Below are 15,313 nucleotides of genomic sequence, written 5' to 3'. Positions count from 1 at the left end.
ACGAGCCAGTTCATCACTTCAATCGCCGCCATCTGCGGGAATAACAATAAAGGAATCAACTGCTCAGTGGCACTCGTCGTGTTTACAACTCTTTTACCAGTGGTTTACCAGTCATTTAAACAGCCCTTTTACCAGTCTTTCACCAGTGGTTTACCAGTCTTTAAACAACCCTTTTACCAGTCTTTTACCAGTGGTTTACCAGTCATTTAAACAGCCCCTTTACCAGTCTTTTGCCAGTGGTTTACCAGTCATTTAAACAGCCCTTTTACCAGTCTTTTACCAGTGGTTTACCAGTCATTTAAACAGCCCTTTTACCAGTCTTTCACCAGTGGTTTACCAGTCTTTAAACAACCCTTTTACCAGTCTTTTACCAGTGGTTTACCAGTCTTTAAACAACCCTTTTACCAGTCTTTTACCAGTGGTTTACCAGTCTTTAAACAACCCTTTTACCAGTCTTTTACCAGTGGTTTACCAGTCTTTAAACAACCCTTTTACCAGTCTTTTACCAGTGGTTTACCAGTCTTTAAACAACCCTTTTACCAGTCTTTTACCAGTGGTTTACCAGTCATTTAAACAGCCCTTTTACCAGTCTTTCACCAGTGGTTTACCAGTCTTTAAACAACCCTTTTACCAGTCTTTTGCCAGTGGTTTACCAGTCATTTAAACAGCCCTTTTACCAGTCTTTCACCAGTGGTTTACCAGTCTTTAAACAACCCTTTTACCAGTCTTTTACCAGTGGTTTACCAGTCATTTAAACAGCCCTTTTACCAGTCTTTTGCCAGTGGTTTACCAGTCATTTAAACAGCCCTTTTACCAGTCTTTTACCAGTGGTTTACCAGTCTTTAAACAACCCTTTTACCAGTCTTTTACCAGTCATTTAAACAGCCCTTTTACCAGTGGTTTACCAGTCATTTAAACAGCCCTTTTACCAGTCTTTTACCAGTGGTTTACCAGTCATTTAAACAGCCCTTTTACCAGTCTTTTACCAGTGGTTTACCAGTCTTTAAACAACCCTTTTACCAGTCTTTTACCAGTGGTTTACCAGTCATTTAAACAGCCCTTTTACCAGTCTTTTACCAGTGGTTTACCAGTCATTTAAACAGCCCTTTTACCAGTCTTTTACCAGTGGTTTACCAGTCTTTAAACAGCCCTTTTACCAGTGGTTTACCAGTCTTTAAACAGCCCTTTTACCAGTCCTTTACCAGTGGTTTACCAGTCATTTAAACAGCCCTTTTACCAGTCTTTTACCAGTGGTTTACCAGTCATTTAAACAGCCCTTTTACCAGTCTTTTACCAGTGGTTTACCAGTCATTTAAACAGCCCTTTTACCAGTGGTTTACCAGTCATTTAAACAGCCCTTTTACCAGAGAGCAATAGGGAGAAAGCAGCTCATCCTGGCATTTCTGTAGGCGTGGACAAAATACCACACGTAAAATGTGGAAGATTAAGAATTGTGTTGCAGAAAGATAGATAGACAAGAGCACACACACACACACACACACACACACACACACACACACACACGGTGCACTAAACATGAATCATACGCTAATAATGGCTCTATAATCATCTTATCATCATCATCTTTATTTCCTTGGTGTCATCTTATCCATCCTTCCTTCCTTCCTTCCTTCCTACGTCTGTACCTTCCCTCTATCCTCCCCATACTTGTCCCATCATTCTATCTCTCGTCTTGCCCCGTCACACCTCTCCTCCATCATTTCCTTTCTCCCTAGCTTTCCTCATCCCTCCATGATGCTCCAACCTCACTTTTGTTCCCCTCACAAGAGCCTCAAACCCGCACTCACACAAACAATATGCTCAGCTTGCGTTCCTTCATCCTGTGTCCAGATGCCCAGCCTTGGTTTTAGACCAGGCAGAGGGGTGGGGGTTGGGTGGGGTTGATGTATGGCGGAACTAAAGCAACCCTGCCGATCGATAATGTAAACAGGAGCAAAAGAGAGGCGGTAAATAAGGCCCACTCCTGACAGATGTGTCTAGCTCAGGTGACGGAGGGGGATGGAACGAGGTTTGGGGAAGGGGGGGGTGCTGACTGTGTGTGTGTGTGTGTGTGCGTGTGTGTGAAGGGCAAACCTGTTCATGCATCCAAGAAACCCACACTTGTTCACTTTTAATGATGCACCCCAAAATACTAGCCAAAGATTGTGTATGAAACAGGAGCGCTGTGCTGGTGTGGATCATGGACTGTGAAAGCAGGAGTGAAAGATCCACCATGTGAGTGCTTCTCAACAGGTTTGGCTGCAGGACCCACGCCCCCCCTCGGTGACAAGTGGCGACCCACACTGCTGGAATTCTTGGATCCAAACTCCTCCTACTGTATCTCGTTTTTTCACTCTTTATGGTGCGCTTTTCTCTAGCAGATATCTGCAGCTGTGTGTCAGACGTCTCAACTCGATGTTCTTCCTCTGCCAGGCCAGCCGGAAACACGGAATGCAGCCAACATGCGAGGTGCATTCACAGACACTGGTTTTATTTTTGTCCCGAGTCAAAGACCTGTGACCTACTGACAAGACTAGGTGGGACACACCAATCTGACTGGGTAGGACAGCACCCGTCTTAGAAATTGTTTCAAGATCAAATGTATTTATTTAATGTTATTTTATCTTATTTTTGATTCATTTATGATCAACTCCTACACCCACAAAATCAGACAGTGGGGTTCGGCAGTTGCCTGGAAGTGTTTGGGAAGGCTGGGGGTGTGACCAATCACAGCGGAGTGGGTGTGCCTGGAGGCGGACCGTGGGTGGAAAAATGTTTTGGAAATCCAAGGAAATCCAGGTGGTGCAGGTGCAGATTGTGGAAGATCTCGAAAGCTCTGTGTGCGGGTTATGAGGTGTCACTGCTCTACAGGAGTCCACATCTCAATAAAAGGGCCCACAATCGGCCCCCTTTAAATATAAACATGTTTTCAGTTGGGCTGCAGGTTAAACAAAATGATATTTTCGCATGGGCTTCCACTGCACTTCAAGGAAAAGAAGAACACATGTTTCTTTCCCTTTTCTGTCAGTTCTACCAGGAGAAAAGGGGTTAGCATGAGCTAGCTAACAATGCATGTCATGGGAGGTACCTACACCAGAAAGATAAAGTGCTGATGCAAACAGCAGCTAGGAAGAGAGATACATCACTCTCTCAAAAACCTCCTTCTTGTCTTCTCCTCAGCAACCCCCCCAGGGGCCAATTACCGCTAATTAACCCCCCCCCCCCCCCGTCCCTCTCTCTGTCACCTCGTGTTTGTGCCTGGTGGTGACATCAACAAGCTAAACACCTTCCTTCCTTCTAGCTTTTCTACCTTCTCTTGCTCTCTGTTCCTCACACTCATCCTCCTCTCCGCTTCTTCTCACTTCATCATCCACCATCACCATCGTCGCACTGGCGGCTGCGTTTGGCTGGCGATGACAAAAGCCTCGACAGACCTCTGGGCCGACGACAGTCATGCTGAGATGGTGATACTGACGCTCTTTTTTCCTTCATTCGACACTGCTCCTCCTGCCTCCTTGTCAGCAGGGCGACGGGGAGGTGCTAACAACATCCCCAACCTCGGAAAGTCGCTGATGATGCTAATGATGCTGTTGAGGATGAGGAATGTGATGATGATGCGGATCAGAGCGCTAATAAAAACATTCATCCAACTAACTAGAACCCAAAGAGAACATCACAGGCAGGTGTGCCCCCCCCCCCGGCCCCCTCCCACCACAGTCAGGGTCATCCGTGTCAGCGATGCCCTTCAACCATCTTTCCCACTTTCTGCATCCTGCTGGGAGTTTTGAAATCCTCCCCCCTTTGGTTAAGTCGCCTCACTTGGGTTACGCCCGTGTTCCCCCTTAGCCAATCAAATACCCGGTACATAAAATCATAAAACCATCATGGCACTGCTGTGTGTGTGTGTGTGTGTGTGTGTGTGCAGGACGCATGAAGCTTTGCAAAGAAATGCTAGTATTTCCACTTTTCATGTTGCGCAGACACCATAAAGATGGTCACAATGCAAAGCACTTTGTAGGAAAAGGCCATGGTAAATGATTATTATCATCATTATTAAATGATTATTATCATTATTAAATGATTATTATCATTATTAAATGATTATTATATTATTAAATGATTACTATCATTATTAAATGATTATTATTGCCAAGGACGTCACCTTTGATGACATCATTTCATGCAACAAGCACTTTCTTGACGCTTTGCTCTTGAAAGCGGCTGGAGGGCAGCACTGAGAGGGCTAAAGAACATCGTGTCCATTGATGGTAGAATCCCGTTCGGCCGCTCCCCGCCCTCTGTCGTATTTCAAGAAGGGGGAAGAGATGGATGGAGATGAAGGGCCCAAACAAGACCAGAGACTCCTTTTCTTCATTTTTTGAGGATTTAAGAGCTCTGTCCGCTCCACTGAGTGCAACTGAGGCGGCGCATACAAAGGCCCATCTCGCCTTTTTCCTCCTCCTGATTTAAAGGCAGATGAAGAAAGGCGAGGGCCAGATGGAGCTGCGGTCAGACGGAGGAGATTGAAAGGGGGAACGAGTGGGAGAGGAAGAGGATGGACGGGTGTTGAATGTGAAAAGCAGGAGCAGCGACGCGTGGCCTCCCAGGTGGGAATGTGTGGGGGCCACGGGGGAGGAGGCGGAGCAAAGGGGAGGCAAAGAGGGTTTCAAAAAAGCAAAAAGGATGGGGGTCACTGGATGACACCCAGTCAAGCCCCCCTAAGCCAGTGTGGCGCCCGCCTGCGTGAGGGGATAGGCTTCAACACACACGCACACACACACACACACATGCACACGTACGCACACGCACGCACGCACGCACGCACGCACGCACGCACGCACGCACGCACACACACACACACACACACACACACACACACACACACACACACACACACACACTAGCATGCTCTGTCACTGTACGAGTGCAGGTTACTGTACGAGTGCAGGTTACTGTACGAGTGCAGGTTACTGTACGAGTGCAGGTTACTGTCCGAGTGCAGGTTAACAAGAAAGAGGAAGTAATCACGGACTAACTCAGGAAGCGTGCCAAGTCCACCACAAAACAGCAATGATGAATGATTTCATTCCTTTGTGAAAAAGGTGACATGGCTGGTGAGGATAAGGGGAATAGAAAATGGATGGCTGCAGGGAACAACAATCAAAGCCCCATATCGGGATTGTTTCATTGAAAAGCCATTCTTGCCCCATCACCAATTGCGCAGCGAGGAATCTTTGGGAGCATTGCAACATACATGTTCCAGTTCACTTCCTCCCTCCATGTCAGGAATGCATGAAAAAATAGAAACATTCCAGCTTGGAGGATTCATGCCACTAACAAGCCCCCTTCTCCGCTGCTTTTGGCCCCCCCTCTGTCACCCCGCCCTCTGTCACCCCGCCCTCTGTCACCCCGCCCTCTGTCACCCCCTCCCATGTGCTGATGTTGTGTGTCAGTGAGCAGCAGGGGAGCGAGGGCCGGCTGGGGAACAGGTTCTCCGTATCGGTACACAAGTGAGCTCAGGGGCGCAGGGATCGTCAGGACAACACGCTCCCTTGTCAGGCAACAAGAAACACCCAAACAAGCTGACGGCTTGTTGATTTATTGCCTCCAAGTTTGGCTTCAACATTCATGAACTTTAGCCGAGCCTGCTCGGAGTCGTCATCTGTCAACGTGTCCAAATTGCAGGTGACTCCTGCTAAACAGCAACGTCAGTGGGCCGTGTACTCGCCATGCTGTTGCTAGGTTACGCTGCAGAGATGGGTCCGGTTCAAGTGGTGGCGGCTCCATCTCGGGGGGCATCGAGTCTGAGGAACCATTTGGCAAGCAATCTGACATCTGGTGGCGAGACCGTCAAAACCATGTCCCAAGGCTTTTGTGATCAACGACTCAACCTGGTCAGCCGGCTCCCGTTCATCTGGATTTAAACTTCAGGGTACCTTTGGCTGGTGACCAGTCCAGGGTGTACCATGTTAGCATCATGTTTACATGGAGCTACTGTAGTACAACGTTAGACTGTACTGTAGACTTTACAGCAATATTAGCATCATGTTTACATGGAGCTACTGTAGTACAACGTTAGACTGTACTGTAGACCATACAGCAATATTAGCATCATGTTTACATGGAGCTTCTGTAGTACAACGTTAGACTGTACTGTAGACCTTACAGCAATATTAGCATCATGTTTACATGGAGCTACTGTAGTACAACGTTAGACTGTACTGTAGACCATACAGCAATATTAGCATCATGTTTACATGGAGCTTCTGTAGTACAACGTTAGACTGTACTGTAGACCATACAGCAATATTAGCATCATGTTTACATGGAGCTTCTGTAGTACAACGTTAGACTGTACTGTAGACCATACAGCAATATTAGCATCATGTCAACGTTAGACTGTGCAAGAAATGTAGCAAACTACTTGTTTATATTCATTTGGAATAATTGTTTTGATTTGATATTTAAAAAATGTCATGTTTTGCATTTTGTTACCTCACCGTACAAAAAATGAAGCAAAGCTTGACCTGAAACCGGCGGTACGTACTAAACGTGATTCTGGTGTACTGTTTTCTACCTATGTCTCGAACAAGCAACAGTACATGACAACACACAAGCTCGCATGATGGGACTTGTAGTGTCAAAACTGCATGCAACCTTAGCCAGCTAATCAGCTAACCAGCTAACCAGCTAGCCAGCTAGCCAGCTAACCAGCTAGCCAGCTTAGCCCCTAGGACGTCTTAAAGTGACATAACGAAGTGTGTTAAACTGCTCTCGTTGATGCCTAAACGGATATTGTTGACATGGAGTGTTCAAAGTGGAAGGTAGCCAGTGACATCATGATGATGATGATGATGACTACTGGAGATATCTGGATGCTGATGTTGGGATTTAGACATCTACATGATTTATGCGACAAGGAAATGACTCTGCTTTCTATGTTATTCATTAAGTTTATGTGTTATCAGTGGGGATGCGACCGCATGGAAAGATCCCGCCAGAAAAGTCATTCCCGACACCCGGAAGCGAGCTGAATGTCCACACACACTTGGTACTCACACTTGGCAGGGAGGCCGTAGCCGCATGTGATCTTTGCTTGGCCAGTGCGGCAGCCATGGAGGGAGGCGCATTCTTCCTTCAACAGCGGCCCTGCAGCACGGTGGATCGCTCCATCCACTGGAGGGGCGGAGACAAGAAGTTTGGTTAGCGACCTTGACTGGCCTGTCAGGAGGTAGTTGCGCTGCGAGGCCCTTTTGCAGACGTTCACCTCCAGCCTGGAATCCTCCCCCTTTGCTTTTTAAGGAGCAAAAGCATCTGGAGGTCTGGATGGGATGGATTTAGGGGCCACTGCCTTGCTTAATTGCTCAATTTAATGTGTGATTAAGGACTCGGCTGACTTTGACTTCTTGCTCAATTAGTCTCTGGTAATGACATTTTCATAAATCTACATAACAGCAATGTGTGTGTCCATCTGGGATCTGCAGCAGGAAGGAAGAACACCAGCGTGTTGCTTTCAAGGGAAGCAATAACTGATTTAAAAAATATATTTTTTTATATGCTCCTGATCCAAGTGTTAAGAGTAGGCACGTCTGATAAAATGATCGCTACCGATAATAATCGGCCCGATATCAGCATCAAAATGCTAATTCTTCCCGATCGTGGAAAAAAAGTTTCATGCACCACAGGAGAGATGTTGTGTTACACATGTGTTACACATGTGTTACACATGTGTTACACATGTGTTACACATGTGTTACACATGTGTTACACATGTGTTACACATGTGTTACACATGTGTTACACATATGTTACACATGTGTTACACATGTGTTACACATGTGTTACACATGTGTTACACATGTGTTACATATATATCAGTATTGGCTGTTATCAGTATCCCAAATTGAGAGTTGGACAACATCGACATATCAGTTTTCGTCAAAAAAGACAATATCGGACATCCCTAATCAAGAGTAGTTCAAGATGGCAACAATGTACATTTAGCGCTGGCAGACCTTAAGGAGCTTCCATTCAAAATGCACCCACATCCTGGTCTTCCCCTCATCCAGATCCAAAGGAGAATATTTGGACCTGGATCTACCAAGATGGACATGACTTCCAGACAGTGAAGACATCTTCAGCACCTGGAGAAACATTCCCACCGGCCTCCTGGAAGCACTGGCATCATCATTTTCCCTCAGGAAGAAGAATACACACCCGCTGATACACGGCCACTGATACACGGCCCCTGATACACGGCCCCTGATACACGGCCGCTGATACACGGCCCCTGATACACGGCCCCTGATACACGGCCCCTGATACACGCCCGCTGATACACGGCCCCTGATACACGGCCCCTGATACAAGGCCCCTGATACACGGCCCCTGATACACGGCCCCTGATACACGCCCGCTGATACACGGCCCCTGATACACGGCCCCTGATACAAGGCCCCTGATACAAGGCCCCTGATACAAGGCCCCTGATACACGCCCGCTGATACAAGGCCCCTGATACAAGGCCCCTGATACAAGGCCCCTGATACAAGGCCCCTGATACAAGGCCCCTGATACACGCCCGCTGATACAAGGCCCCTGATACAAGGCCCCTGATACAAGGCCCCTGATACAAGGCCCCTGATACAAGGCCCCTGATACAAGGCCCCTGATACACGCCCGCTGATACACGGCCCCTGATACACGGCCCCTGATACACGCCCGCTGATACGCGGCCCCTGATACGTGGCCCCTGATAGAGTCCTGGGAGCAGCCCTCCCCAATTAGCATGGCCGCAGCGTCAAAGCAGCTCAGCGTCTGCCTTGCATGTAAATGAAGATGGTGAACTCGTTAACAATCAGCCATAATTGGCTTGGCTGAATGCCGCCCACACATACCAACACATTGTCATGAATTAGTCATGAATTCACTTTACAAGTCGCTAAAATCTTTTAGGCCCTGCGTTGAACTCGTTTGCATATTCCAAGCCTAAAAAACACAGAATTCATTATTTAGCCTCCATTACCATCCAAAATAACACGTCAAGGTTTTTTGACGGCAGAAGCCGGGTCCTTGAGAGGTGCAGAGATGGGATGCGGATGTTAGGGATACACGAGGGGCCGAAGAGGCGCTCACACAAAAGACAGGAGGGATGGAGAGCCACGCCTGGACAGAGACAAAAGGCTCAGCAAGGATGAAATGCAGCTGAGCATCAATCAAATTCATTTTAGGGACGGCTACAAAGGACTGGGGACTGGTTTTGGAAGTGGGCTGACCAATTCAAGGAACTCACCCATGGCCAGTAAGGAGGTTCCTGGGCGTAACAATACGATAAGAATAATAATAAGAATATGCTTCATATGCAGCTCACATGATGGACAGGTGGAATAGGTGTGTCCCGTGACTAACGGCCTCTTTAACCTGTTTTTATATCTTTAGAAGCACAGGAAAGAAAGACGTGTTTGTCTCTTGATGGCCACAATTCCCAAAAAAGGTGCACTTTTCCTTTCCTTGTTGTAATCATGTGTCTTTGGCTGTGTATCGATGGACGTGTGGGGGGGGGGGGGGGGGGGCGTGGAGGCGAGAGAGAGGTGATAATTGGCAATATGCTGAGCTGGCAAGGAGCCCGCAACCCCCCCAAGCAGGGCATCCAAACAAGCACGCACACAGCAATGTTACACGGCAGGATGAAGCCCCAGCTCCCACCTTTGCCCACCCTCCAGCACGCAGGTAGACTGACATTAGAGTAAAACCAATCCAAGCTTTCTCCCATGGAATACTAATATGGCCGCCCTTGCCAGTTGACCTCTCATAGGCCAAACAGGCTGTCTGTCAAACTAATGGGGCGGAACGCTGGCATATTGCTTCCCACAATCCCTCAGCAGAGCCAGGACACTCATTTACCTCAGTCAGCTTGTTGCCAAGGCAACATTTCGGATGGGGCTTGGTGGTAGAAACAAGTGCATGCAGCTGTGCATGTACACACACACACACACACACACACAAGTTGTTAAACCCACACATGAACACACACACAGCCAACTGTTACACCAGCGATGTCACGGGGTAAATTTATGTATGCGGCTGAGACGCTGACAACTACTTTCAGCTCTCATCTCTGCAGCCTAAAACCAATCTTCTGCTCTGCCTTCATTCAGTATACATGCTTATGCTTCTGCTTCTGCTGTGGGGGGGTGGGGTGGGGGGGGCAAGAAGACGAGCCTCACACAGAAAGCGTCAAGGGTGCACTAGAGCCCAGCGCTAGGTATCAAACCTTTGATTAGAAATGTCAACATGCATCAGTTCAAGCGAGACATAAGCAGATATTTCTTCACTGACTCCATTTTTAAAAAGCTAAGATGTCATCTGGAAGTCCTGCAGGACGCACAAAGAAAGAGCAGGAGAAGTCATGGCTGCTGCGTGATTACCCATGTAGAGCCCCACACCAGGCGGGTGGGCGGACCAGGTGATTTGCTGCTAGTCTGACTGGAGATATATTTGTGGATTCTTTCTCTATCCCAATAAAGCCTGCTGCGCTTTATGCATGTTACATGAGTCAAGAGAAGATTACCGACCAGGAAATGGAAGTCAGTGCCTGAGGCAACCGGGGGAGGGGAGGGAGGGGGGTGTTAGTATTATTGTGCGTCAAATGATTTGTGACTTGTGATGGCTGCTTGAATGGAAGGTTGATTGAAAATGGGTGGAACCTGGAAGAATCATGGTCTTTTGGTCAGACGTTACTATGTTGCTCCCCAAACCACGCAGTTGGGAATTCTGCCTTTGGAAAAGGCATTGTTGTGATGGAGCACACTCCCCTGATGGAGCCCACAATTCCAGCATGCTAAAAATTAACATAATGCTTCATGTAAGTTAAGAGTGGTTTAAATGCTGACATGCTAATGTTAGCATACTAACAAGGCAAACAGTTAGCATGCTAACGCTTAACATGAAAACACAGTGTCTATGTAAGTTTATACATTTGAAACTAGCATACAGATCTAACATGACAACTGTTAGCCTGTAACAGCTAGCATGATAGCACTGTGTTTACTAGTGTTTACTACCAGAATAAGATAACAACAAAAGCTAGCATGATAACAGTAAGTGTTAGCATGTGAACACCTAATGTTAGCGTGAAAACACTAAGTAACTGTGAGCTAGGTCTTTAGCTCCCCCCAAGACCTAGCTTGGGCATAACACGACATACTAAATGATCTTGTTCGTCAAAAGTAGTTTTTTCTCTTGACTTCCAATTTTATACTTAAATGTGAGAGTTAGCCATCTTGTCCTGTCCTGTCCTGTCCTTCAGACAGAAACCAGCTGGTGGAAAACTGAAAACAGGTAAGCTGGTGAATGAATGACCAGGGCACCCGGGGACATAAAAATGCTTCAGTTCCTGCCTTGAATTTGTTGTTGAGGTTCGGACGATGCTGAGCCCTCTTCCTGGCCGTGATGGCAGAAGTGCAGGCGGGTGAGCGATGCCAACGCTGACAAAAGCTTTTGCTGTCGCAACTTTTGATGAAAAACACGCTAGCTGAATGGATGCACGTTTTTGGTTGTCAAGCAGTTCTTATGACTTTTTATTACATGAGGCCGCTTGTGCAATCCCCCGCGGCTTCCGCCCGAGCGCGATTGGACCTGCTATGCTTTGTCGTCATCCCCCTCCCATCATGTTGCATCCTTCCCCCGCTGCCTAATTAACACCTAGCTCCAGCTCTATCTGCCTTAGCAAGCCCCAGAGGAGAGGAGGTGGAAAGAGAGAGGTGAAATAAATACGCTAACTGATGAGATAAATCACATTTTCAGGTGATGACACACACGGACGATGCGGTCGAGGGAAGCAGGAGGCAAATTAAAACAGATGCAGCGGTTAAATTTAAAAGCACCTAAATGCCAGAGTAACTAAACCAGAGCGAAGAACATAAACAAGTTTAATGAATTCACAGGGTGCAAATGTGTGTGAGTGTGCGTGTGTGTGTGAGTGTGTGAGCTCCGCCTCCAGAAAGCATCTGTCTTCGTAGACCCATCAGGGACTTTGAGGACAACATCAAACGACACCCGCTGGAGTGCATCTGTGCGCTTGTACGTGTGAACTACCAAAGGACTGCTTTTATGGCCGCGGGCCGCTTGGTGCTTTGCTAGATGCTGGGTGTATGCACTATACGTATATATATACTATATATATATACTATAAGCATTAAGTATCAGTACTTAATGCTCCAGCCAAACACTGCACTTCTGGAGCATGCAAATCATGCACAGGGGTGTATCGGTACACCCTCAGGTAGCTCAGTAGTACCCTAAGGGGACAAAATGCAAAACTGCTTAGCTTTTGTGGAAACAGCCTTTAAGGGGAAGTGTACTTTTTTTGGAATGTGTCATTGTCAATCGTCATGTTAAACATGAACACATACTTCTTTCCCTTGTCTGAGCATTATAACCAGAAAAATAGTTAATAGTTAACACCAGCTAACTAACTGACAGCTCACCTCCGTGTCATCCACAGACAGAAGAGCGGATAGCTAGCTCTCCATTTGGCTCCAAAGACTCAACACCCGAGAACTGGAGCGGATCACACGTCTTGTGCTGGAAGACACAGCCATCCCAAGGAGAGCGGACATCGGAAGTGTTGTCACCACTGTTGTTGTTGACAGAACTAGCATAAGCATGTGTAGCAGTGTACCGAGGAAAAAAGTTTGGGTGGCGGTTTAAATCATCCAAATAGGGCAAGATATGATAAGATCATAACTATGACATGTTGTCATCAGTGTACGTTATCACCACAGCATGGATATCAAATATGCAACCTTGGTTTTTTTCTTCAAAGAGGGCTTCATAGTGGAAATAGGAGTATCCCGATGACAGCATTGTAAGCTAGCTCATATTAACTCATTTTCTCTTGTTCTAATGCACAGAAAAGGGAAAGAAATGTGTGTTCATGTTTCACATAAGGATTGGGAATGATGCGCAACATTCCATAAAAAGTGCAGTTCCCTTTTAAAGGGACCCTGACATGACTTATCTCAATATTTTATATACCGTTTGTAATTATGTTCTACATTGTTGAATTTCTGGAAGGCGAATAGCAAATTTGCAGCTGATGGCGGCAGTCATGACAAACTAATTGTCACAACTCAGCATCACTTCCAGGTGTGACGTAATCTGCGCAACACTGCTCAGCTAAAGCAGAGCAAACAAACCTTTCTCCAGGTACACCATCGACTTCTATTTGCCATTCAAACAGTAGTCACGCCAAAACGTAGTGCTGCTGCTGGATGTTAACCATGTCACAGTCCTACTGGAAGTTTCTTTTCTTTTCCAGGAGTGGCGTATTAGTAGAAGACATTTGTTACGAGTATGGATTTACCGGGGACGCCCGACATCACACGCACGTGGCAAAGCACCGAGTGGACATGCGCTGAAAAATGGCTGCTTATATGCTCAACGCACAGCCATTAATGACTATCGACCGCACCCTCCAGCGGAAAGGCAGACACTGCAAACTGCCATCAAACATCAAGTAGTGAACATCGGACGATGAAAAGACGACCGTGTTTCACCGGCAAGCCCATCGTGCACTGAAAACAAAATCTTACCTCCACCGCCTCCCAGCAGAGTCTGGTTGGCTGAAACGAGAGAGAAGATGAATGAATTAGCATCAATCATCCCACACACGTCCATTCATCCAAATAATAGCAGCAATCTTCTTAGATCCGCGCATCTCTGGACGTGACTCAAGCAAATGTGCTCTGTGGTGTTTTATCAAGTGCACAATCGCAACAATAAATGAGACTAAGATTGTCACATCAATGTCTTTATGAAAAATGAAATAAGATTGTCACATTTTCTTTGTGCCTTGAGGCTAGCTTGAACCTGAAAGTACAAAACCCACAAATAGAGTTCCATTCATCTTTTCACAGCAGTTTTGGTCTTGATCCGAGTAAGTGCAGATCATAAGCTGACTCTTCCGGACTATCCTGCGTTGGGCTTTGACTGACGCTACGCCATGTTCAACAAATATCCACATTAGCGCTCCTTACGCTCATCACATCTTACTACCTTCATGACATAGCATCATATCCGATCAGCATTCGGGAGCAAATATGAGGAGAAGAAGAAGTATAGCAGTCTATCTACGCAGTGTGGGAGAAGCAACATAAACCGTGAAATTGTATGATTGTATTAATGACGCATATTTCCAAAACTGATATGCATTTACATCACATTAGATGCAGTTATTTACACTTTATTTTTTATCATTCCCTTGGCCTGGTGGTTGGGGGGCCTGCCTGCCTTCCAGCATGCTGGGGGATATGAAGGTTCCCTTGGCCCGTTTCTTTGGGGGTTGGTTTGGGTGGTTGGGGCTCCACCTTCCCTCCAGCACGCTGGCAAGAACATGCCATGGCTGAGACGGACGTGCCATGGCTGAGACAGACGTGCCATGTCTGGTACGTCCCTGCAGTGTTTCCATAGCCTGCACAATGTGATGTAGACAAAGAGTAATAGGAGTGTAAATGTGACTATAGGGGTGTTATTTCATGTCTACAGGGCTCTAATAGTGTTACAGCCTGTGTTTAGAAAGTCCAAACAGGTTTTGTATTATTAATGTTAAATCCTACTTTGTGGAAATGCAGTCATGGTGTTCGGGTCTGGAACCAAGGAAGCGCCATAGATGAGGGATTGCTCTGTTCCATTTTTAAAGGTAGATTCCCCTGATGGCGTATTTCCATTGGAGCTCATTAGATTGTGCACGTGTACCTAATGTTGTGGCACAGTCCATGGAAGACGGCATCCTTGTACTAAGTGTGAATGTACATCATCATGCAGAGACACGTGTGAAGACCAAAGTGGGCAAAACAAAGGCATCAAAGCCACACACACACACACACACACACACAGAGTCCATTCAAATGCAGTGTCAGTTGGTAACCATGGAGACGCCAAAGCCCAAAGGTTTGTTACTGCAACCTTGTTAATTAGAAGGGAGAGAATAAAGCGTGTGCGTCTCACGTTTAAATCCACACAATTACACTCAGCAGTTGATTTGATGAGGTTGGAACATTCAAATAAAACCTTCAAGACCCACACGTGCACAAATCCACCCGCCCGTTTCATCCTGCCTCGGCTTTATTTACACTACACACACTTTATCACAGGCGGACGGCACACATGCACTACCATACGTACAACATGCACTCCGTGTATGATGCATGGATATGACATGAAATCAGCCCCCATCAGTCCATAGCTACAGTAGCACTACAGTACTGTATTTAGCATACGGTACTGTATTTAGCATACGGTACTGTATTTA

The 15,313-nt window shown here is 46.6% G+C and overlaps 1 protein-coding gene across 4 annotated transcripts in view; it reads right to left on the bottom strand.

Moving 5' to 3' along the window:
• macrod1 (mono-ADP ribosylhydrolase 1) overlaps window positions 1-15,313 on the bottom strand; it is a 72,445-nt gene that overhangs the window by 7,398 nt on the left and 49,734 nt on the right. For 2 of the 4 annotated variants that reach the window (XM_078788101.1, XM_058063995.2), the window contains exons 4-5: window positions 13,596-13,625; window positions 7,060-7,176 (exon numbers count right to left, since the gene is read on the bottom strand). In XM_078788101.1, coding sequence (XP_078644227.1) covers window positions 7,060-7,176; window positions 13,596-13,625 — 147 coding nt within the window. The remainder of the gene's footprint in view (window positions 1-7,059; window positions 7,177-13,595; window positions 13,626-15,313) is intronic. The other 2 variants (XM_058063998.2, XM_078788100.1) reach the window with 2 other exon arrangements.

Source organism: Doryrhamphus excisus, linkage group LG22, assembly GCF_037039965.1.
Source record: "Doryrhamphus excisus strain RoL-2023G ecotype Guam linkage group LG22, RoL_Dexc_Guam_v1.1, whole genome shotgun sequence".
Classification (NCBI taxonomy): Eukaryota; Metazoa; Chordata; class Actinopteri; order Syngnathiformes; family Syngnathidae; genus Doryrhamphus; species Doryrhamphus excisus.
Note: the sequence above shows the minus strand (reverse complement) of the source record. Positions and strands in the feature narration are given on the sequence as shown.